This window comes from Styela clava, chromosome 3 (assembly GCF_964204865.1).
Source record: "Styela clava chromosome 3, kaStyClav1.hap1.2, whole genome shotgun sequence".
NCBI classification, from domain to species: Eukaryota; Metazoa; Chordata; class Ascidiacea; order Stolidobranchia; family Styelidae; genus Styela; species Styela clava.
Window position 1 is genome coordinate 19410892 of NC_135252.1, and position 24389 is coordinate 19435280.

At 33.9% G+C, this 24389-nt stretch overlaps 2 protein-coding genes across 4 annotated transcripts in view; both read right to left on the reverse strand.

The window, feature by feature from the left end:
• Positions 1-7016, reverse strand: part of LOC144420781 (heat shock 70 kDa protein cognate 4-like) — a 64515-nt gene extending 57499 nt beyond the window's left edge. For all 3 annotated transcript variants that reach the window (XR_013474738.1, XM_078110423.1, XM_078110424.1), the window contains exons 1-7: positions 6918-7016; positions 4872-4963; positions 3981-4110; positions 3565-3677; positions 3148-3411; positions 2238-2361; positions 1566-1716 (exon numbers count right to left, since the gene is read on the reverse strand). Coding sequence is in view for 2 of the 3 variants with exons in the window: in XM_078110423.1 (XP_077966549.1) it covers positions 1566-1716; positions 2238-2361; positions 3148-3411; positions 3565-3677; positions 3981-4110; positions 4872-4946 (857 nt within the window). In the remaining variant the exon portion in view is untranslated. The remainder of the gene's footprint in view (positions 1-1565; positions 1717-2237; positions 2362-3147; positions 3412-3564; positions 3678-3980; positions 4111-4871; positions 4964-6917) is intronic.
• Positions 7017-7302: 286 nt separating this feature from the next.
• LOC120341957 (heat shock 70 kDa protein 1-like) lies at positions 7303-22119 on the reverse strand. The gene is made up of 15 exons (XM_039410577.2): positions 21833-22119; positions 21008-21137; positions 20369-20475; positions 18814-19065; positions 18373-18496; positions 16826-16979; positions 15809-15956; positions 15282-15443; positions 14927-15079; positions 13654-13884; positions 12718-12918; positions 12165-12254; positions 11912-12028; positions 11413-11592; positions 7303-10082 (listed from the first exon to the last, which is right to left on the reverse strand). The coding sequence occupies exons 1-15, from the start codon at positions 21896-21898 to the stop codon at positions 10050-10052; spliced, it is 2148 nt and encodes a 715-aa protein (XP_039266511.2). The 5' UTR covers positions 21899-22119; the 3' UTR covers positions 7303-10049.
• Positions 22120-24389: the final 2270 nt, after the last annotated feature.

The following is a 24389-nucleotide window of genomic DNA, read 5'->3' on the forward strand; positions in this document are numbered from 1 at the left end:
AGTGACACCATTTCGATTTCATGCGAAATTTTCCAAGGAGACTCATATTCACCTCTTGCGTTCTGCCTTGCCTTGGCCCTGCTTAGCACTTTGCTGAAAGAAACCGGTTGTGGCTACGAAATTTTGAAAAAAAAAAATATTTTATTTATTTTATATGGATGATTTGAAGCTGTATTCTAAAAATAATAACCAATTTGAAATGTTATTGAAAACTGTGAAATCATTCAGTGATGACATCAAAATGACATTTGGCCTCGAGAAATGCGCAAAAGCATCTTTTCGCAAAGGTAAATTATTTAGAGAATCAAATTTACAATTAGATCAAGAAACCTCGACAAAAGAACTCGGTAGCGATTCAACTATCGTTACCTTGGAGTACATGAAGCTGATGGAATCAGACACAAAAAAATGAAAAAAATTATCAAAAAGGAATATTTGAGAAGTCTTCGATCGGTTTTGAGTAGTGTACTTAACTCTGTAAACTTCTTCAAGGCAATTAACAGTTTTGCAGTATGGATAGTAGTTTCGTACAGTTTCAATATCATCAAGTGGACTAAGCAAGAAATCAAACAATTTGATACCAAAACAAGAAAACTAATGACGATAAATAAAATACATCATCCTCGAGCAGACACTGAACGTTTGTACTTACCACGAGGCAAGGATGGACGAGGTCTGATTCAAATTGAGAAAAGTTACAAAGCATCTACTGTAGGACTGAAAATATATTTGACCGAAACAGAAGATCCACTAATGCAGAGACTAAGAATTTGGCATGATAAACCATTGCATGGAAAATATACCACTAGAACATGTGCACTGGATGAAAATGAACAACAAACGCATAAATGGCTAAAAAGTTCAGGTCTGAAACCCACAACGGAAGGATTTATAATTGCTTCTCAGGACAAAAGTCTCCCGACCAACGCTCACTAAACATTGATCCAAAATGCAGAATATGCCAATCGTTTGATGAAATCGTTGACCACATTGTATCCGGGTGTAAAGTTTTGGCACCGACAGAATATACAGAAAGACATACCAAAACCGCATCCTATTTGCACTGGAAAATTTGCAAACACTACCATATACCTACAGAAGACAGGTGGTACAATCACAAGCTTGAACCGGTAACAGAAAATGAAAATGTATTTCGACCTGATATTATAGTAGAAGATTTCACAAAAAAATCCTGTCTGCTAATTGATGTGGCTATACCATCCGAAAGAAACACCTCTAAAAATATATTTGAAAAACACTCAAAATACAAAGATCTAGAAATCAAGATACAAAAGATGTGGGGACTCAAAACTTTAACAATACCAGTTGTGATGGGAGTGCTTTGACGTATCGGAAAAGAATTTGAAAAATATGTCCAACATATTCCAGGAAATATTAATGCAGAACAGCTTCAAAAAACCGTTCTTCTTGGAACAGCTCACATCTTACGTAAAGTACTCCCGGTCGCCAGAAGGTTAAAATAATAACATAAAAAAAAAATTAAGATATAATAATAACAAAAATATCCACTCCGTGTCCAATAGAAGCTTTGTTTTATAACTAACCGAGCTCGGGAAGATGCAGACAAATTTCTTTTTATTTTTTCGCAAGCTTTTTTCAATCTTGTCTTGTTCTTTTTGCTTTTTGACAAGTCAATGTTTTGCTTTTTCAATTTATTGATGTAATGGGTAAATATATTGTTGTCAATCATTTCACCTAAATTAAAGTGTAGACTTCGATTGCAAGTATTCAGCGAAATAATATATATATATGAGACAACTAAAAATTGTCAGGTGAAATAACGGTGCTCCAGAAGTACGTGTACCAATATGGAGGTAACTGATTTTGTTCTCCCACTTTGAAAGTTGTGTAAAGGGACTAAAACCAATGGGCAGAGAGTATATTGACTCGGCTAACACAGACATTCTCCGAACTCGTAATAGGACTGAAATATGGTATATCTGAATAAAACTAGGCCCTAACCCTAACCTGGTATATGCACTGCTGGAGTACCGAAATAACTTATCGATCGTTTTAATATAAGTTTATTTTAGCAATATGTTGGGGATACGTGCGATAAGTTAAGGCTGGTAGATCCGCATATTACAAGGATGATGAGCAATAATAATGATGACTACATTACGGGACTCTTGAATAACGTAACATACATGCAAGTTCTAAACAAAATGTTATATTGTGTTATTTTAATGAATCACGTGATAGAATAATGCTCATACCTCCTATAATTGAATCTCCATCTGTTGTTATTATTTCAATGTCATTTTTGTGTACTGATGCTATACTTATGTCAAGGAAACCCCCTCCGAAGTCAACAATAACGATCTGTTTCTTCATTTTTACCTAATAGTAAAATATTCAATACAGTATATAGTATATGGAAGTTAGAGTATTTTGTAAATAAATTAGGAAACGAAGGTGTAAGATAAATTTTATACAAAATAAAACAAAAGCAGTCTTACAAGGTAACAATTTAAATTGTCATTGCGGCCGATAGCATTTTCAGGAATTTTACTTTTTCAAAAGCAATGTCCTTGACTTCATGGACAAGGCTCTAGCTAGACCACCGGTTGGTTCTCAACCAGGGCCATGGCCCACCGCTGTGCTGCAGAAGCATTTTAGATGGGCCACAAACATAATAAAAATTGCTGGAGTTCTTGATAAATTTGGTTTTATTTGTGTCACTATGGTTAAATTTTGATTGTGATAGCAATGAATAGCTGTTTTTTGTTACTGAGAAGAAATTTTCATTCTAATAATTAAACTGGAGTTGTTTAATTTTGCGAAAAAAGTTTTATTGTTTTTCTTGTAGTTTTTGTCTTGCATGAAAATACAAATGCGCCATGGAAGAAATAAGGTTGAAAATTACCTCTATAGATATCAGATACTAATGTTTATCAAGTATAAATATATATATATATACAGTATACTCAATGCTATATATAGTGTATATTAATTATATAGTAAATGCGCTCGATAGCGAAATATAGATTTCTATGAACTTGTCATTAGTTTGAAATTTCTCCTTTTATATCCCGAATAGATCAAGTTTGATATGTTTGATGAATTTTTCGTGGTCTCCGTCTGACCTGTCTTGCTTAATAGCGTTAAATAAAAACAATAACCTACCTCGTTGTCGTAACAATAAGCAATTGCTGCCGCTGTTGGTTCGTTTATTAACTCAAGCACTTCCAAACCGACAATTCTTCCTGCGTCAATTGTAGCCAATCTTTGTGCATTCTCAAAACTTGCAGGGACGGATATAACAGCTTTTTTTACTTCAGTTTTGAGGTGCGATTCAGCTATTTTTTTCATTCTGCCCAATATCATGGCCGTTATTTGTTCGGGATATAATTTTTCTTCTACTTTTATTTCATTCTTGATATAAGATATCTAAAAAAATTCGAATTATAAATACATTGACAGAGGTCAGTAATTTCACAAAAATTTAGTAACTTTTAGCACATTGTCACAGCAACTAAAAGCTCTAATATTCCAACTATTTTCTATGTTGGTCAAGCATACGCTACAAAAAACAAAAATTACCGGTATACGGATTCGGTTGTTATCATCTATCTCGGTTGAAAATCCCCATGTTTCATCTATCGGAATTAGCGTTCCATTATCTTCTTGCTTTTTTCCAATTAAACGTTTCACATCTGTAGCAAAACGAAACGCAAAACTTCTGAGAATATTTAAAATAGGATAGAATATGATTTACATATTTATTTCGGAGGAGAGAAAACCCGATAAAACGGCCCAATCATATGGCGAACAACGGCCTCCAAGTCGGTTATGAGCTTAGTTAGCCAGTTGTTTTTTTCGAAAGCATAGACTTAACTTATTTAAACGGCATTGTTAAATATCGTTGCATCGACGGTGTCATCGATGATTCCTATTCCTATTTCCTAATTTATTCATTGAACCTAATTAAAGGTGATTAATTAAATGCATGTCCTCACCATATATGGTGTTACCCAAATTGAGAGGAGCTTGATGTTTCGCAGATTCACCAAATAAACGTTCTTCTTCGGTAAACGCGACATAAGCTGGTGTTGTCCGTTTGTCATGTTCATTTGGAATAATCCTCACCTGAATAATATTTAGGATAGGATAGGATTTACATATTTATCCAGGCCTCGCGTCCGGTTACCATTCTATGTCGGGTATGGAATTAGTTAGTTTTTTGTTTTCGGAAGCATGGACTCGATGGTGTTGGGGGTCGTAACTGATCAGCAGTTACGTGAACCATCCTACGGCGGCGAGGAGTCCAGCAATCTTCGAACCTGCGAACCCACGCAGATTGATCAGATTGGCGGTGACAAGCATATTCCTAACGCTTGGGCACGATGAGCCACACCGCCGCGCCATTGCTTCATGCATTTGAATTATTGTACATGAAGTGGACATATGAATCGTTTTGTAATTGGGTTGTTGTTGTTCTTGTTGTTAGAATTTTTCGTCTTATATGACTCGAAAACCTCGATCTTTTTATTCACTGATGGGCCAATTGATTCGAAACTTTTCAGTGGTGGATGATCGTATTTTTCGCTAGAAGGATATTACTTTTGTTTGTTCCCAACACGCTTTTATGACATCGTGACACGCTTTTATGTCATCGTGTTGGCTGCCTCCCACTTTATTATGACATCGTGGCGGCTGGTGCCAATAGTCCACTGTGACAGATTGCATATCCGCACTACGGCGTTTTTGAACTTTGTGTCCATATATTTGAGAATAGTTCTCTTGTTTTCAATTTTAATAGCAAGTAAAAAGTGTTGTACGTTGCGCAGTATCTATTTGGTATTTTGAATATAAAATAATGCTAATAGGGTAAACTTTAACACACTTACCATTCCATTTATGAATGCTCCGACACAAACAAAGTTTGTTCCTAGATCAATTCCAATTGCGCAGTCTTCATTCATGCTAAAATTTCTAGGTTCTAAAAATAATAAATAACGCATATGAAGCCAACCAATAAATAGACTCGCTATTTATTTTTGTATTAAAACCTCGCTCAAGTCATTTTCTCGAGGTTATTTTCTTTCAATTCCACGGATAATATTACAAGCACAAAGCAAAGAGATCAGTTTTTATATCGATATATATTTAACCTCTTTTTTTCGAAAATGAATGGAGAAATAGATACTAAACTTATTTAATCTCTTCGTTTAAAAAAACAATTACTGGAAACTGGATATTCTGAAGCTTTATTATGTCGGTTTACTTTATTAATGCTAAAATAATTTGTGAATATTGTGAAATTGACGTTTTGCAAGCGCATTTGCTCATTGCTTATAGTTTTGCATTTTCTACTATAATATATGTTTTATCAGAGAATGATTTTATTTATTCTAATTTTTGTATCACACACATTATGTTTTTTAGACAAGTTATTCGGAATGCCGATAAAATGACAAAATCAGTCTGGGCCGATTCTCCGGTTGGTTCAGAAAATGAGCCAATACTATACAAAGAAGTTGGTAATACAGAATTATAACAATAATGGGCGCTCCTGAAGTATTTGAGCCAAGATGGCAGACACTGGAACGTAGTGTGATTACCAGGTTAGGGTTAGGCCATAATTTCATTCCAATTTCTCTTATTTTAGTTTTATTACGAGTTTGGGGACTAGCCAAGTCACGTAGTATATTCACCTAAAATTATGGTCTAACCCTAACCTGATATACATATTACATTCCGGTATCCGACATCTTGGTTTACATACTTCGGGAGTACCCATTATTGCAATGCGCAATCACCAAGCATACATACTTATCATTCAAATTTAATTTAAGATGACCTAAATACGTCATATTAGAAGGTCTCTGAGTGACATCAGTAAGTCAATTATCATATAGTTTTTTATTCATGATTCATTATTATCACTTTTAGCTAAAACTTAATGCTAATACTAATGCCAAGAAGACTATTTTTTAGAATTGATTTTTCGAATCTTTTTACTAAAATTAATAGCAATAATACATTTCCAAAGCAGCCTTCAATTTAATGTAGGAAACGCAAAAATTAAACACGTTTTGTGAGCTTTCGAAATAAAATTATTCATTATTTTGGGAAAACGTGACCAAACACAAATATATCGTTTAAACCCGGGGTGTAACATTTTGTCGGTGGGCCATATAATCAACGTCAGACATCTAACTGGGCCCTCCTAATCAAGGTAATGCACTTTCGCCTAGCCTTATAATAATATATGCACTGGACAAAACGGCGAAAGATTATCACAGTGACAAGAGTAAAAAAATTATGAATTTGTACCCATGTGAGCGCATTTTTAAACATAAAGGATACGGATTTTATACTTGAAGGGAAAATCTGAGTGTTGATGAGGGCCCCGCTAAATGACTTGGCATACCCGGTTGTGCTCACCCATGGTTTGGACAGACTCCATTAAGGCTTGTTTATATGACCATCTAGATTCTAGATTCATAGGTATGATAGCGACGCAAGATGAGCATCAAAATATTTACAAATCTGATTGGATATTGAATCATTAAATTGTTTGCCCGGGCCTATATCTGATTCATTCAGCGTACAGTGAGTTACTTTCGTTAGAATTCCATCAATATAAATATATAACTAACAATTATCAGTAATACGAAGTAGTTCACTATGAATGTAATATCGAATGTAAACTCATCGAGGTGAAAATTATTTTTGAGAGCGACATTGTTATTATTGTTGTCACGTTCCTGTTTTCGAAATTCTTCATAATAACATGTAGGCCTACCTCACCATTCTTCATATTAGCTGTCATTATTATTATAGAAGGAACACCACTGCGTAAATGTTCCGCATTTTAGGACTCAATTCTATGCCTCTAATAGTCCATGTATCTTAATTAAAAATACGTAATTTAATATTAATCAACTCACCAATTTACAATGTATTTCCTTTCTTTTAGTTAAACGTTGTTACCACTGGGTATGTATACCTTCTATTCACAAGCTTTATTGGCGGACTCAATACAATAATACCTTATTTGTTTCCAGTCAGTCGTTCGATACTCAGCAGAGCGTGCCCAACAGGACTGAATAAACCTGAATCTTGTTCGCCACCTAACGGAAATATTTATTCTGATATTGTTTTCTGGAACGCGTGACGTACATGAATACATTTAATATTTCAGATGCCTATTTATAAATGAAATGATCTTTTAGTCAAACCTTCATCACATTGACCAGTTCTGTTTTATCAACTATCAACTCAATGATGCAAGACGTATAAAAGAACACAAATATTAGCTCTTTATCGGGTCATTGTATATATATAATGTTCTAGATCAGTCTAACTTAAGCAAATATATTTCAGTTATAAGAAGAAACACGACTGCAAGAATATAAATAATTTTAGTGTGCGAAAAGATTACAGTTTGAGTTTAAGCGTTTAATTGCTACAGAATTAGTGCGTTACACACGCCTAGAACTTTACAATAATTTTAAACAAAATGCTATATTGAATTTGTATAAAAATTGGGTACTCCAGTAATATGTGTACCAAGTTAGAGTTAGACCATAATTTGTTTACGATTTTTCTTATTTTAGCTCTATTATGTGTTCGGGGACAGTTTGTGTTAGCCAAGTGAATATCCCTCTGTTCATAGGTTTGAGTACCTTTACACAACTTGATGTAAAATTGCCGAACAAAATTAGTTACCTCCATATTGGTACACATACTTCTAGAGCGCCCTCAATTCAGTATTCAGTACTGCTAAAATTATAACGCCCAAGTCACAAGATATGTCAATTCAAATGATGTGATAAGTCAAGCAATATGAGAAAATTACTACAAATCTATACAATAGATATTTTTAAACTCAAATAGACATGGCAAAAATTAAGGGTTTTTTTATACAAAAAAAATCCAGTATTAGAAAGCAATTACAATCAATAAATGTTCAATAAAGCCTAAGTGATATGAGCGACCTTTGATTTACACATTTCTTTGGTGCGTGGTATAAATAAAAGCGCAAATATAGTTTGTCTGGTGCAGTGGTTCCCAAACTTTTTAGTATCGTCACCCCTAAATCGAATTACTAAAAGCTCAATCACCCGCAACATAAAACTATAACAGTCATATCGTTGTCCAATTCATCTTGACCAGAAATTGTGATAATAGTAACACCTATTGAATCTTCTGATCCGATTTTAAGATGCTAGATTAGCATTCTAGCCTACGTTCTGTTGCAAGGTTCCATTTTTTATGTCCCTACGAACCGTTTGACTGGATGACTAGGCTCATGGCCTAGATGCGAGCAATGAATGTCCAGCTTTTCCGCACACTTGTCAAAAGTACGTGGATTACAAAAAAACTTGTTGAAGAGTGAATGTCCAGATTACCCCAAAAAATGCAAAATTACCCCCATTTGGTGGTTATTACCACAAGTTTGGGAAATCCTAATGCGATGGTGAGGCTATTTAACAACGGCTAAGAGGGCTGACAGCAAGTGAGTTGAGTAAAAAAAAATTAGTTTGAAAAGTTCCTTTTCTATTTTTGTACAAAATTATTGCAATCAAAAAGATACTTCTACTCTACGATATCACTCATACTTTCCTTTACTTAATCATCTAAAAGATGAGTGTTTCGAGTTCGATAAAATTCATACAAAATATATATATACATGTTCATTCAAATGTAAAATCTCAAATATATGCACACCATGCTCGTTTACCAGTAGCGGTAAAGCTTTAGTTGAGCATCGAATATGCTGAAAATAGTCGTCAGAAACAGAAAAATATCGTGTTCCTGCATGAACCGCAACATTTTCGGTACTCTCAAAGTATGAGTACCAGTTTAGGGTTAGGCCATGATTTAGTTCCGATTTTACCTGTTTGAGTTCTATTACGAGCTCGGGGACTGCCAGTGTTATTCAAGTGAATATTCCCTGTCCATAGGTTTCAGTCCCTTCACCCAAGTTGATGTAAAATAGGCGAACAAAATTAGTTACCTTCATATTGGTACATAAACTTCAGGAGCGCCAAATATTTGAGTGAGATATCACGTCCAGTATGATCCAAAGGTACATGAAAAAGTAAATATTTTTGAGTGACATTGTCTAACTTTCAGAGCTAAGAATTTAGTCGGGTATCAGTTAATATGATAATAATAACACCAGAACCAAAATACCAATAAAATATCTTTCTTGGAAATATTTGCAAATCATACCACGATAAGGCCCAAAATAAAGAATTGTCTTTGAATTTACTATGCAGTTCAAAGGTCCTGCTGTTCACCAACACAAATATACTTCTGTAACGTTTCGTCTGACAAAAATCAAATTTCCTCAGACAAACAGTTTATTGTGATTGTCGTAACTCTTTGACTGAGAAAGTCTGATTTTCGTCAGACGAAACGTTACAGAAATAATTTGTGTTAGTGTGCAACAGGACTCTTAAATTTTATAGTATGGTCATGTTTATTCTGGCTACGGCATCCTTGCATTATACGCATACGGATTCACTAGCGCAAAGGAATTGAGAAAGTATTGAGAGTTAGTCTCGCGTAACCTCTACTTACAAGTGAATTGTCTTTAATTTTAAATCGACTTCAAAAATTGCTCGTTTCAATCGAATAGATTTCGTACTTATACAATGCTTCGTAATATACAAATATTTTACCTCAAAAAATAAAGTTAAAATTTACATAAAGATTATTTGGAAATGCAGATTGCGGTATTTCAATTTGCTAGGCTAGGTAGAGTCATTTAATGGGGCCTGCTTTATAGCACTGAGAATGGAAATCATTTGCATTTCATTTTGCAATCAACGATCATCAATTAATTATTCCAGGCATATCAAATCACACATACATAGTTGCTTATAATATAAATTCATTAAAATTAATAAATCGTATATTTATAGTTACAAATTTGAACGAAATAACCAGTTACGGTATGTAAATCATTTTACAAATTGTTATGTGAACGTCTTTAATGTTCAGCATAATAAATTCAAGTAATGAATTTTGGAAATCTATTTAGGAATTCTCAAGAATGTTCAAGATAAGTCTCAAAAATCTTCTTCCTCGTCATTTGTATTTTTCTGTTAAAATAGAGAAACAATTTTAACCAGAGCTTACTACTTCTAAAACTATATTTATATTGAAAATATAAAATTGTGTGATATCCATGAGAATTTCAGGTAAAAATTCTATTATGATATTTTTAAGCGCTCCAGAAGTCTGTTAAGTACCAATATGGGGGTAACTAAGTTTGTTCGTCTATTTTACATCAAGTTGTGGTACGGAGACTGAAACCTATGGGCAGGGGGTATCTTTACTTGGCTAATACAGACGGTCACCGAAATCGTAATGGAACTAAAATAGAGAAAATCGGGATATAATTATGGGCTGACCCGAAGCTGGTACACATACTACGGCAGTACCCTTATTTAAATTAGGTAATAAATCGTGGGATAGATGATGCAGATGATTTTGAATAATGCAATACCAATTTTCATGTATTGACATTTTCATTTCAGCAATACGAAAAAATTGTTCAGAATTGCCTGAAAATTTCAGGCATATTTTAGCATTTATACATAATTGTACATTGCCTTCACAACGCTATTGCCAGAACATAGAAAAACAATAGAGGTAAATATTCCTGTGAAAACTAGAATTTTCAATTGATGAATTTGTCATGTATTATCAAAACAGACGCTGTTTTAATGCGGTCGTCATTATGACAGTCGCTGTTTTGACAGTCGCTCACTTGACTACGTTGCTATTATGAAGTCGCCATTATGATCGTCGCTATTTGGAACCCGAGCCGTTTGTTTCAGATGTTTACTTGAAGACAGGCTATGTCGGGACGTTATTTATTGCCAGGTTTGGGCATACGTGTGAAATAGAATGTGTTTCTAATTTAAACATCTTTCTCATCATCAGTTCTAAATAACCAGTCACATTCAAAACCAATAGGGTATCAAAACATAAATAAACATCTGACGGTACTCCCATAGTATGTGTACCAGGTTAGAGTTAGGCCATAGTTTTGTTCTAATTTATCTTATTTTAGTTTTATTACGAGTCAAGTGACTTCCGCATATTACAGGAGAACCCTCAAATCCAATAGGATATCAAAACATAAATAAACATCTGACTCACTGATGTAAGACCAAAGTATTCCCGGTATGTTATTGAAACCAAAATGGTAATATCGGTGGTCAATCACATAGAAAGTACCGGAATAAATTGTTAAATTAGGAATCATTTTATTAATGACTTTGTATTTGAAGTATCGTATTGGTTTTTGGTTTCAAATTTATTTTTCACTGGATGACTGGATTTTTTCAAATATATTTGTTTTTTAACTACCTCTTATACATTCCTAATATTTTGTTCAAAAAAAATTATAGAATAAATGATTACCAATTTTTGGCGTAGACTTTTAAGTACTTGATCATAACTTGTCACTTTCTTCAAACTTTCTTGTTCATTTTGCCCGGTGCTAATTAATGAAGCGCGTAGAGTACTTCTCCCGTTTCCCCAATTCGATGGCCCAGCTCTGTTCTCATTGTTGGAGTTACTGAAAGTTGTGCTATCATCAGTCTAAATGAAAATCTGTTTTACTTTTGTGTTCCTTTTACATGCTCTCTACACTATAAATTTTGTAGTGATTTTTACTACGCATTTTTCCGTCATTATTTATCGTTGGTAGGTTTTCAGGCACTTACGCCTGTAGCTGATGAGGAACAAGTTACTGCATCGGAAATATTTTCCGCAAACTTATCAATATCCTAGTTGACCTGTTCGGGGACAATGGGGGTGTGGGGCCTTCGTGAGACACTGTTTGCTTGCACATAGGAATAGCATACAATTATGATATTGATAATTTTGAAAAAGTATTCTAAATTTTTGAATATCTTACACTAGAATTTGGCGATGGGGACCAAGTTGCAGCAATAGAATCAGCATCTGCAAATTTTTCGACATTGTCAAATTCTGCGCAATTTTCCCTGGAATTCTTCGGCAAATTTGTTTTTGTCTGAACAATAAAGTCACTTTTGTTTAAAAAAGGCTCATCTCCACTTCACTGAATAGAGCTAACATTTGCTAAGCATTACAACCAAGTATGACTGTAACTCACTAAATACTATAGTGTAAAAAATATTGAGCCTTACATGATCAAAAAGATACAATTGCGAAAATATCGGATGAGCTATCGATTCCAGTTCAATTTTCTTCTGCTTCAGTACTGCTGGATTGGCTTTCTGAAATATTGAAAATATCACATGTTAATAAATATTGTACATCAAAGTATATGGATGCATTCTTGTGTGAGCCGGTATACTGTGGCTAATCTTTACAACAAGTTTCTCTCAAATTTCCAATAATTCTTCAGTTTATGGGCTATCGAAATCCAAGATGATTTGATCGAAAGAGTTTTTTTTTTCTATGGAAGGCAGAGAATCAAAATAAAAATAAAACATTTTCTAAGCATTTCTAAACATTTGACAAAATTGAGTATTATGCCTGTCAGTTTTGAAAATTGCTTGAAAGCCGGTTGTTTATTTATCTATTACCGAAATCGCATTTCTCTCTTGATTGTAATATTCAATTCATACTTAAGACGCGAAAAAAAAAGATAATAAAATACACAAATTACCAGGTGGTATCGAACAGTAGCCTAAAACAGGCAGTCGAGCCCAAATACAAGAGTAAATGCGTTCTTACCTTATTTAAATCTAACCAGGTAAGGGTTTCTGTACATAATTCCACTAAATGCCTTTCTTCGTGTTTTGTGATTTTTTGGTCAGAATATAAATCTTGAGCGGATTGTTTTGTTCTGAGAGCAAAATCTTCAAGCTCATTCTTTGATTTATGTTGATTCCGCAATTCCTCGTCAGCCTGTTTAAACTTTTCAGCATCCGCAGTCTAGATTAGAAAAAAATCCATTGATATTAATTTTTAGTAAATTTTTGTTCTTTCCATATTTTTCAGTGTACATTGTATTACGAAATAAACTTTGTTATGCTAATTAACATTTTTGTTATCATTGGACAAGTAGTGGATCTATGAATCCTTTTGTTATTATGTTGTTGTTGATACTCTTTATCATGTCATTGTTCTTTCTATCGTTATGAAAATAATCGTGTCCATATATTTGAGCATCGTTCTTTTGTTTTATTGACCGCGAAACAGGTAGATTATACCAATGTGATCTGACGTACCATGATCTCTGCGACTTTTGAGACCATGTCAGCAATTCATTATTGTACATGGAGTGGACAATATGAATCGTTTTTTTTTAGTATGTTGTTCTTGTTGGTATAATTTTTCTTCTTATCACTTTTCAAAAAATCGCATTTTTCTCTTTATTACTGACCCAATTGCTTTAAAATTTTCAGTGGTGAAAATTTGTATTTTCCGCTAGAAAGTGATTGTTTTTTTATTTCAGAAACTCCTGTGGTCTCTAACAGATTCGGTATTTGTGTACGATGACGTCATCAAAATTTAAAAAAATTAGCGCTCTTTGTGACGATTCCGCCTTTCAACAGCGATCTTGAAGTTGAGCGAAGGCACTACTCAGTGTTCGTATATTTGAACATAGCTCTATTGTTAATTAATTTGTTATAAAAGTCATGTATTAGTGCAAACCAATCTACATACCATTCGAGCAATATCTTTTTCCGCCAGTAATCGTTTTTCATCATTAATAATAATTTTATTTTTCTGGCCAGATTTCATGTCTCGAGCACTCACATCCAAAATTCCACTTGAATCTATTTCAAAGCAAAGTTCTACACTTGCCACTCCGCGTGGGGCAGGAAGTATTCCTTCAAGTAAAAATGCTCCCAAAAACATGTTGTCGATGGTTGCTGCACGCTCTCCTTGATAAATCTGCGATGCAAATATTTTTATTCAATTAATGACGTTTCAAGTAAAAGGGACGATTTTGAAATTCGTCTGAAATTTATATTAATGTGAAAAATGAATTACATCAGTTGTATATTTATGCGAATACTTGACTTCAAAAAAAGTTTTACATTTTCTTGTTTAACTGCAGTTCCATTCGAAAGGTAACAAGTACGGAGTAACAAGCATAGTCATAGTAATAAAAATCTAAACTGAGCATGATCTGTTTTTTTTTAATACAAGATTATCCTCAAATCTCCAAAAATATCGTTTTACAAATACTATTACTGGTGATATTATTTTTTAAATTGCCTTTTAGGAAGAAGAAATCAACACACAAATGTACTACGAAATTCACCTGAAAAAGAGTTTGGAATCGGTCGACAGAAAATGTGTTTGTTTTCAAATTGGCAACGCCAAAAGCAGCATATTACGGTGGCATACTTTGGAGACCGGTTTACAGAAATAACCAATTCATTTGGGAGCTGCGCGTCTCGTCGACATCAGTGTGTGAGTGATAATACTGTGACTAATAATCAAAACATGTTCACTAACACTCTTAAGGTTTCCCAAAAATATGAATTGCCGTGGTGAAAAGACGGTTCGTTCAAACGAGTATTTTCATACGCAAAGAATGGCTTCTCAGATATATAATTTCCGTCTTAAATAATGAGAAAATTGCGACAAATTTTGAGTAAACTGAAATTTTTGCAACTGAGATTGTTTCGCTGCTACCAAGGACATAAAACATCAAATCCGAACTTTCGGCTAAACGCAATTTAGAAGGGTGACACGATAACACAAGCAGGTAATTTTATCCAGATCGATTCAGTCGTTTAGACGCTGCAGCTAGACAGACAGACCGACTGAAAATAAGATTTTCCCAAAGCGGACATGAAATAAAAAATAAAATGATATTCTAGAAAGCCTATCTGTCCTTATCACCAAAACACAAAATATTCCTTCGTGGATAAATGGTGAACTGCTTTCTCGAAATATTAACACATATAAACAAGTTACTACTTACTGAAATGTTCAGAGTTGTCTGGTCATCACGCGCTGTTGTTACGTTTATAGTGCGTGTAGTTGGGATTTTTGTATTTTTAAGAATAACCGCTGACATAAAATCTCCATCTACTTCAACTCCGAGTGAAAGAGGAACGATGTCGCGAAGAATAAACTAAACAAAGAAAGGAAATTATCACGCAAGAAGACAATTTATTAATCTATCTGCGTCCCAAACTTACGTTCTTTGCGTCAGTCACTTCAAATATTTTACACTAGCCTATATAAAAAAACTCTTATAAAACGTGCGTAAATTAGGTAGGATTAGTAAAAAAATGTTGTAAATAGGTTTTGTTCACTCAAGTATTTGTATTTACCTTGCCTAACTTAAGGTTTTCAGCTTGTGCTGCTGCCCCAAGTGCCACTGCCTCATCTGGATTAATGGTTTTATAAAGTGTTTTTCCAGAGAAAAATTTCTGCAACATCTCACGAATTTTTGGAATTCTTGTAGAGCCTCCAACGAGAACTACGTCGTCAATCTGATAATGCATAATATTTAAACTTTAGATTCGCGAATCTCAATTTCAAAGCGATCAACAAGGTGGACGCTAGAAAAGCAGAAAATTTGAAGCTCAAATGAGACCACGAACAGAATGCGCGCGTGCTTACTCATTTCTTGGATATCTAGGTTAAGACACTTCTCTGGAGTGCACGGATGACAATTTTAGCATCTATGAGTGTAATATAACATATACCGTGGAAGGACTTCGTAAAAGTTTTTGTTGGTAAAAATAAATGTTTGACAAATTTTTTGTTTTTCTAGCGAGGTTTGAGTAGGTTTGAAATTAAATCCAAAATTAAGCTACAATTTGACTTTTTTTCCTCTTTAATATTCCAGACATACCTTGTTTTTGTCCAACATTGCTTCTGTGAGAGTTTTTTCGACAGTTTTGATGGTTTTGTCAAAGTAGTAATTATTTAGATTTTCGAACGTGGCTCTACTGAAAGTAGTTTTGAAATCAATGCCGTTATAGAGTCCATCTATCTGTATCCTGGTAAATTTACATAAACGTATTATTTGAACTTTTTGGTACTCCTGTAGTATGTGAACCAGGTTAAGCTATAAATTTGTTCCGATTCTTCTTATTTTAGTTCTATTACGAGTTCGGGGACTGTCTGTGTTAGCCAAGTGAATATGTCCCCGCGCATAGGTTTCAGTCCCTTCACACAACTTGATGTAAGGTACTAACTTGTTACGTTAATATTGGTAGACATACTTCTGGAGCGATCTTTTTTTATATGACACTACTATCACATACTGTAACAATAATTAATTTGTAGAACTGGAACTTTGCTTTATTAAATAAAATAATTTTGTTTTCATTCATGTTCAACTATTAGGCAAAAAAACAAGCGAATTTTTGAAACTCATATGCGATATGGTACATATGTATCTTTTGCCGGTACTCCCTAAGTATGTGAACCAAGATGGCTGACAACCGAACGTAGTGTGTTTACTAGGTTAGGGTTAGGCCCTAATTTTAGATACAAATACTACGAGAGTCAATTGGCTAGTTCCCGAACTTGTACTAGAAGTACAATAATTAAAAATGGAATTAAATTATGGCCCAACCCTCCCCTGGTACACATACTACGTTCCGGTGTCCGCCAGCTTGGTTCACATACTTCGAGTACCCTTTTGCCTCCTATATGGAAAGTGTTCCAAAGCTTTTGCGTAATAAACTTTTTGCATACCACATTTATAAAATAAATGCTCAAAATCCTATTTGTTTAAAAAAGAGTTAACATTCTTTTATTATAGCAAAAAATATTGCTAAAAACAAAACCATTTTGGATTAGCACTATACCTAATAAAATCGAGTTTAAATGTATTTGTGCTGTAACAAAACAATATAATTACTTTGCGTGTGTCGCAACAGATAGTTTTTTCTTGGCTGCTTCACATGCGACTCGCAGTCGACTCAATGCTCTTTTACTATTCATCATATTTACATTGTGCATTTCATTAAACATCTTGGAAAAGTAATCAACCATTCGATTATCAAGGTCTTCACCTAGTTTAAACATAAAACAGATATTTTACAAAATTAATGACCCCAAAAGTTTATGCAACGTTAGGTTCCTCACTTACAAAAATTGTAAGTAATCTGGTTTTTACATGTTTGATATTTGACGTCAAAGATCAGGTAAGACATGTATTCTCATTAATGTAGTTTTGGCATATATTCACACATGGACCGAACAAAATACAAAAATATTACACCGGAACGCAGTCCTTATCTGAATGGAAATTGGCAATTTGGCGCTGTTGTGTCGGGCGTCAAAATTCATTTCCGCGACGTGAGCAAAAAATGATCTATGTGAGGTTGACGTAACTTTTGACGTAAAAGTAATGAACCATTGGATTATCAAGGTCTTCATCAAATTTAAACACATAAACAGATATTTTACAAAATTAATGACCCCAAAAGTTTATGCAACGTGAGGATCCTTACTTACAAAAATTGATATTTTTGTTAAAAGTAAAATTAGGAATTTGGTGGGTATATTGAACCAATTCCAAATCAATAACAAATATGTCGCATTCCACTCAGACTCGTAATTGACTAAACAAACTTTTTGGTATGGAATTGAGATTACAAAATTTGGTACTCCCATAGTATGTTTACCAGATTAGAGTTGCGCCATAAATTTATTCCGATTTTCCCTATTTTAGTTCCATTACGAGTTTAGGGGCATGTCTGTGTTAGCCAAGTGAATATAGCCCCTGCCCATAGGCTTTTGTCCCTTTACACAACTGGATGTAAAATAGGCAAACGAAATTAGTTAACTCCATATTGGTATACATACTTCTGGAGCGCCAAAAATTAATATTTTCGATATGAGTAAAATTAAAATCAGGTAACTGGTGGATTTATTGAACCAATTCCAAATCAATAGCGAATATTTCAAAAAATATGGCTCATTTCATTCAGACTCGTGTTTGATCAAACAAACTTTTGGTAATGAATTAGGATTACAAAAATTTTCCACTCTGTATTAATATTGTTACTATCTTGTATGCTATGCAACGAATAACAAACATAAGGAATAACGACTAAATCATACACATTTTTAGAATTTTCTACATCAAATATAACTATTAGTAGTGGTTGCGCGAGACTAACTCCCAATCCTCCCCGAATGCCTTCGCGCTAGTAGATCCGTATGCATATATTGCGAGGATTCTGTAACATGAATTAAACTAAATATTTAAATTAAGTATGTAATAGTATGAAGAGTCTTGCAGCACACTAACACAAATTTATTTCTGTAACGTTTCGTCTAACCAGAATTAGATTTCCTCAGACAAGCAGTTTACAACAATGGCAAGAAAAGTAAAAGTTTGCATAGCATTAAATATAACGATGTACAAAAAACAATGTATAACAAGGAAATGTTTGTTACCTCCTAAATGAGTGTCTCCTCCTGTTGCTTTAACTTCAAATACATTATTTTTTATTGACATCACCGTAACGTCAAACGTTCCTCCCCCAAGATCGAATATTAGAATATTTCGCGCGCCTTCATCCTGTATGGTATTGAAAAATGGTACTCCTTTAGTATGCAAACCAAGATGGTGGACACCAGAACGTAGTATATGTACCAGGTTAGGGTTATGCCATAATTTTATTCCAATTTTTCTTATTTTAGTTATATTCCAAGTTCGAGGACTATCCAAGTGACTCCCGTAGTATTTGCATCTGAAAATATGGCCGACCCCTAACCTAGTACAAATACTACGTTCCGGTGTCCGCCGTCTTGGTTCACAAAATACGGGGATACCGAAAAAAAATGACAACAATTAACTGAAGATCTATTACGCATGTCTCTAAAAGATTAACAAACCTCATTCTCAATTCCATATGCTATAGCGGCTGCAGTGGGTTCGTTCAATAACTGAAGTACGTTAAACCCAGCTATTTCGCCAGCATGTTTGGTTTCTTTTCTTTGTGAATCATTGAAATAAGCTGGAACTGTTATAACAGCATCAGTGACTTTACTCCCAATATAAGCTTCTGCTGCTTCTTTCAGATGAGTAAGCACCATAGCACTTACTTCTTCTGGATAAAAAGTAGTCACTTTGTTCAAATAATTGACCTGTCAAACACAATTATTTGCATTATAAATGACTGCATATAATTCAAAAATGATAAAAAGATAAATATTTCTTGCTGGAAGCCCCGAAATTTATGTTTAAAAACATATAGTCAAATTCATTGGTACTCCCAGTATGTTTACCAGGTTGGGGTTAGGCTATAGTTTCATTCCGATTTTCCTTATATTAGTTTATTACGAGTTCGGGTACTGTTTGTGTTAGCCAAGTGAATATACCACCTGCCCATGGGATTCCGTCCATTTACACAACTTAATGTAAAGTAGACGAGCAAAATTAGTTTCCTCCATATTGCACACGTCTGCAGTGCCAATTTATCAAATTACAGATTTGATATGAGCAAGAATTCAATACTTCATAAAATACAATGATAGATTTTATACATCATCAAACATAATGGCCCAACTACCTTTAAAGTTAAATTATTTTTCCGTTTAGATTAGGAAACATCCAATATTAACATAACAAAACAAATTCTACAAGAGAATCAATAATAAGCTACAAAATAAAATAAAAACAAATTAAGATTCTTTTACAAGTGCATTATATTTCTGTTATCATATGCATATCATTAACAATGCTTGGATTCGGCTTGTTTTTGTAACGCTTTTCGTCAAACTATAATATTTAATTATTAGTAGACGTTACGCAAGACTAACTCCCAATACTTCCTCAATGCCTTTGCTCTAGTGGATCCGTATGCGTATAGCGCAAGGATGCTGTTGCAAGAATAAACATCACCATACTAGGCAATTTAAGAGTCCTGCTGCACACTACCTTTTAGTAACGTTCGATCAAACCAAATTCAGACTTCCTCGTACAAACAGTTTACAACCGACATGGGCAAACTACGGCCTGCGTGCCAAATCCGCCTGTTGAATATTTCAATCTGGACCGGCTGATGCTGCAACAACCAAACTAAACCCAAGTATTGATGTTTGAGCTAAAAATAACTCAATAAATTTGTTGAAATTGCCATTAAATTTAGTTTCGTCAAGAAGTTTATTATTTGCCACTTTTTCTTTGGTAACACTGTGAATATTGTTCATAAAATGTAACTTTTTACGATATACTTACATGGCCCGCCAGTCTAGGTGGCCAAAATCTTTGGCCTCTGATCCAAAAACTTTGCCACCCCTGATTTACAATAATGACAAGAAACTGCTTGTCTGGAGAAGTCTGATTTTGGTCAGACAGAACATTACAGAATTACATTTGTGTTGGTGTGCAGCATGACTTTTGAAATGAATAAAGCTTAAACAATTCCTAAATTAAAAGTTACTCAACCTGTATTTGTGGTTTGTTGTCTTTGTTGAGAACTTCGAACCCAAGTAATTTCAAATCTTTTTGAACAATTTCTTCGTCATATGTGCGACCGATCAAACGCTTGATTTCTAAAATATGGAACGAAAAAAATAAGGCGCTCCAGAAGTATGTGTACCAATATAGAGGTAACTGATTTTGTTCGCCTACTTTACATCAAGTTGTGTAGGGTACTGATTACTATGGGCAGGGGGTATATTCATATGGCTGACACAGACAGTCTCCAAACTCGTAATAGAACTGAAATGAGGAAAACCAGAATAAAATTATGGCCTAACCCTAACCTGGTACACATATTACGGGAGTACGCGAAATAATATAAATGTAAAACAGTGCTACTCGGTAAACCTCACGCTAAAGTAGTATCAGTAAAACAATCCAGATGGTATAAACGAACACAATTGCTGATTGTAATTTCGTAGTATAAACAACAACTCATAATACGAATCGAATCACTTTTGACATTTTTACAATGGGATACAGCTAATAAATTTCCACATTTTAATTACTTCAACATGTATATATACTTATTTTAATTAATGCTTTCAAGCACGTATTTCAATTACTTATCGAATATACATAAATTAAGGGAATATATCATACGTAATAAGGTATTCGCATAATTCATTGATTCTTCAGATTTTGCTTCATCACCAATAAGTCTCTCCGTATCTGTAAATGATACACATGACGGAGTAACTCTGTTGCCTTCATCGTTTGCGATGATTTCAGCCTGTCATATGCAAAAGCGGATACAATATTATAGTGTTATACGGTTACTTTGAATAAAAATCGGTAGATAAATGAGGATATTTTAATTTTAGAGGGGTAGGTGTAGTTATGTAGATTTGTTACTAATATTATTATGGTCGCCAATATATTACTTACATAAAGCTGCAGTTTCTTACTATAACTATTGAGAAATAGCAAATTAAATTTTTAAAACATGGCAGTATCGCAGATGCTAAACAACCGAAATTTATATATGTTGGGAATGTCCAATCTTGTAAGACATGAATGTAATAAAAGTTGGCATAGTGGCGATCCAAAAGTATGTGTGCCAATATGGAGGAAACTAATTTTGTTCACCTACTTTACATCAAGTTATGTAAAGGGACGGAAGCCAATGGGCGGGGGTTTGATTCACTTGGCTAACGCAGACAGTCCCCGAACACGTAATAGAACTAAAATAAAGGAAAATCGGAATAAAATTATGGCCTAACATTAACCTGGTACACATACTGCGGGAGTATTGAAAGTTTAAATTCCCTATCATGCCGACAACTAAACTTTAAGTGCATAGCCAACACACATTTTGGGGGTGGCCAATTTTTGTTTCAATACGACGCTTACTCGTGCTTCTCGCTCCGAACAAGATAAAACTCAATATTGAACGTATTTAGTGGTCACTCATTAAAATTAACTTACCCGATTGTTTCTGAAAACTGCTACGCATGAATAGGATGTGCCAAGATCAATTCCAATTGCAGTCATCTTTGAAGTGGAGCAAAAATTACTAAATCACACACTACGTTTAGCCTGAACTTTCAGCCCCAAGTTGCTTCCTCTTTTTAATACAATGTTGACTACACTCACTAAAAATGACTATTCCGTGAACAAAAGCAGCGAACCACGTCTTTGTTAGCTTAGAGAATATCACACCCCAAATGCAATGTATTCACAATAGAAAGAGTGAGAAAACAGAAAACATAACCTAATTTTTTTTGTTTTTTTTTGGCAAGGAAAAAAGACGGAGTAACCGTCCATCTTAATTTGCCCATGTAATTAAAAGTGGACTCTCGGTCAAACCCTAAAACAGTGGAAAATTATATATCAGGTATTATTATAATAATAGGTTATTTATTTGGTCAGTTTCTATCGATTGTAATAAGATGAGTATAAGTTTATTTTGTGTGCTTGAAAACGGAATAAAGTTGTAAATAATTTAAAAAAAAAAATTTTTTTTTTATTTTTGAAAAAAACTTTGATGCAAACATTATCATTGCGTGTGTATCCTATTATTATCAAATAGGATATTCTTTTGCATTTTTGCTTCATTGAGCGCATTTACATTCATTGTTAAAAGTGTTGAGATCCGAATGTTATGTTCTGCTACGTCTCGCTGACTTCGAAGAATTTTATACGTCGTCTAGTTTTCAGGTAGGGTTTGTTAATACGAATATAATACTGGGTGTCAATGAAGTCTTTAAATTCAAATCGCAATTGGGAATTTATCGATCAAACTTGGTTAAGATATATTGAGAACTGAATTCATAACAAAATTGAAATTGTAAAGGTATTTACGGACACCCCTCTATAATTATTTAATCTAGATTTTTATGTGGCTATACATAAAACAACCTAAGAATTATAGAAGAATTATAGAAGATATCGGGTGTCTTTATATTTTCTTCACGTAAGGCGGGGCTCTTGTGAGTTGGGACCTCTTTATTCAATTTTAATATCCTTTATAAGTCGAGATGTAGATATGGCCATGCATAAATCAACCATATATGAAGTATTATTAAGGAAATATCACGACGCGACAAACGGTGCATCTTACTGATAGCTCTACTGCGCCCCGCGTACAATATACTCGTTTGTAGTTTATGAAAGAAATCGCCTATCAATAAATACAGTAAGTACACTAATAAATGTTGTAATTTTAGAATAACAAATGAATTTTGGTTGACTCATGGTATCAGCCAAGATAACAAAATTCCCAATAATTTGAAAGATCTTTAGCTAGAGTATAATCAGAGCTGTCATCGACATGAACCCAAAAAAGGGACATCGGGGAAACATGATAGTAGGATAGGAACAAAACGTAATGAACAAAATGTAATCATGCCAGTGTCACTCGTGTCTAATCATAATTTGCACTAGAAACGAAATGCTTCAGCGATTCTTTATTCTTAGAAACTATCTATTCATTATCACTTTATTTTAATTCAAGTTACACGAGTCGTCATTGTGACAATTTATGTGCAGGTATTGCGTCATAAATGCGCGTAGCAAGCAATGAGGTTCTAATAATATTTCTAGCAAATCAATCATTCAAATTGACCAATCGAACCTTTATCCCTGAGGAAAAATAAGGACACATGTCAAAATAAGGACGTTTCTCAGAAATAAAGACAAAAGTATTTTCCAAGACCATGACCTTCAAAATAAGGACCAATCTTAAAAATATGGACGGTATTTGTAAGTTCATGAAACATAATCAACCTTTCACATATTGAATACAAAAATTCATATTTATTTATCAGATGTACATCATTTTTTCTTCAATTTTAATTTAAGGAATTTAAATGTTTGTTGGAAACAAAAAAAACTTTTACACTACGTAACTTGAATTTAAATAATACTTATAAAATATCATTGATTTCTCTAAGACCAAGGGGCCAAGCATTACCAGAAATTCAAATCTTATCTGGAATTTAATGTAGTGGGTGCTTATATGCAAAACAAACGTAAAACAAAAATACTGTAATGCTAAAATTTACAGTAAACCGAAGCTACAGCAACTATTCACGCGTGTCATTTCTTTTAATGTTTCTATTTCGATATCTAAACGTCTCTTAGTAAACAGATCGAGCATTCACAAAGGTCTTAAAGTGCCGTGCGACGGACGAGTAGCATTAAACAAAGCACTCTGAGTCGTATAAAGTATAAAATTTCAAGGAGGTACACGATTTAATTGGCGCTCCAGAAATATTTGTACCTACATGAAGGTAACTATTTTTGTTCGCCTACTTTACATAAAGTTGTGTAAAGAGACTGAAACGTATGTGCAAGGGGTATATTCACTTGGCTAACACAAACAGTGCTCGAACTTGAAATAGAACTAAAATGAGGAAAATCGGATTAAAATTATGACCTAACCTGGTACACATACTATGGGAGTACCATTTAATTTGAAAAAATAAAATTGATTTTTAAATGATATTGAAGACAGTGTAAATGTCATTCATACCTGAGCATT

Bases quoted from the DNA above. Each gene is read 5' to 3' on its own strand.
- LOC120341957 (XM_039410577.2), bottom strand. From the start codon at position 21,898: ATGACTGCAATTGGAATTGATCTTGGCACATCCTATTCATGCGTAGCA. The intron at 21,138-21,832 runs GTAAGTTAATTT...TGCATATGACAG, and splicing joins CAGTTTTCAGAAACAATCGG to GCTGAAATCATCGCAAACGA. The intron at 12,255-12,717 runs GTAAGAACGCAT...TCAATATTTCAG, and splicing joins CCTGGTTAGATTTAAATAAG to AAAGCCAATCCAGCAGTACT.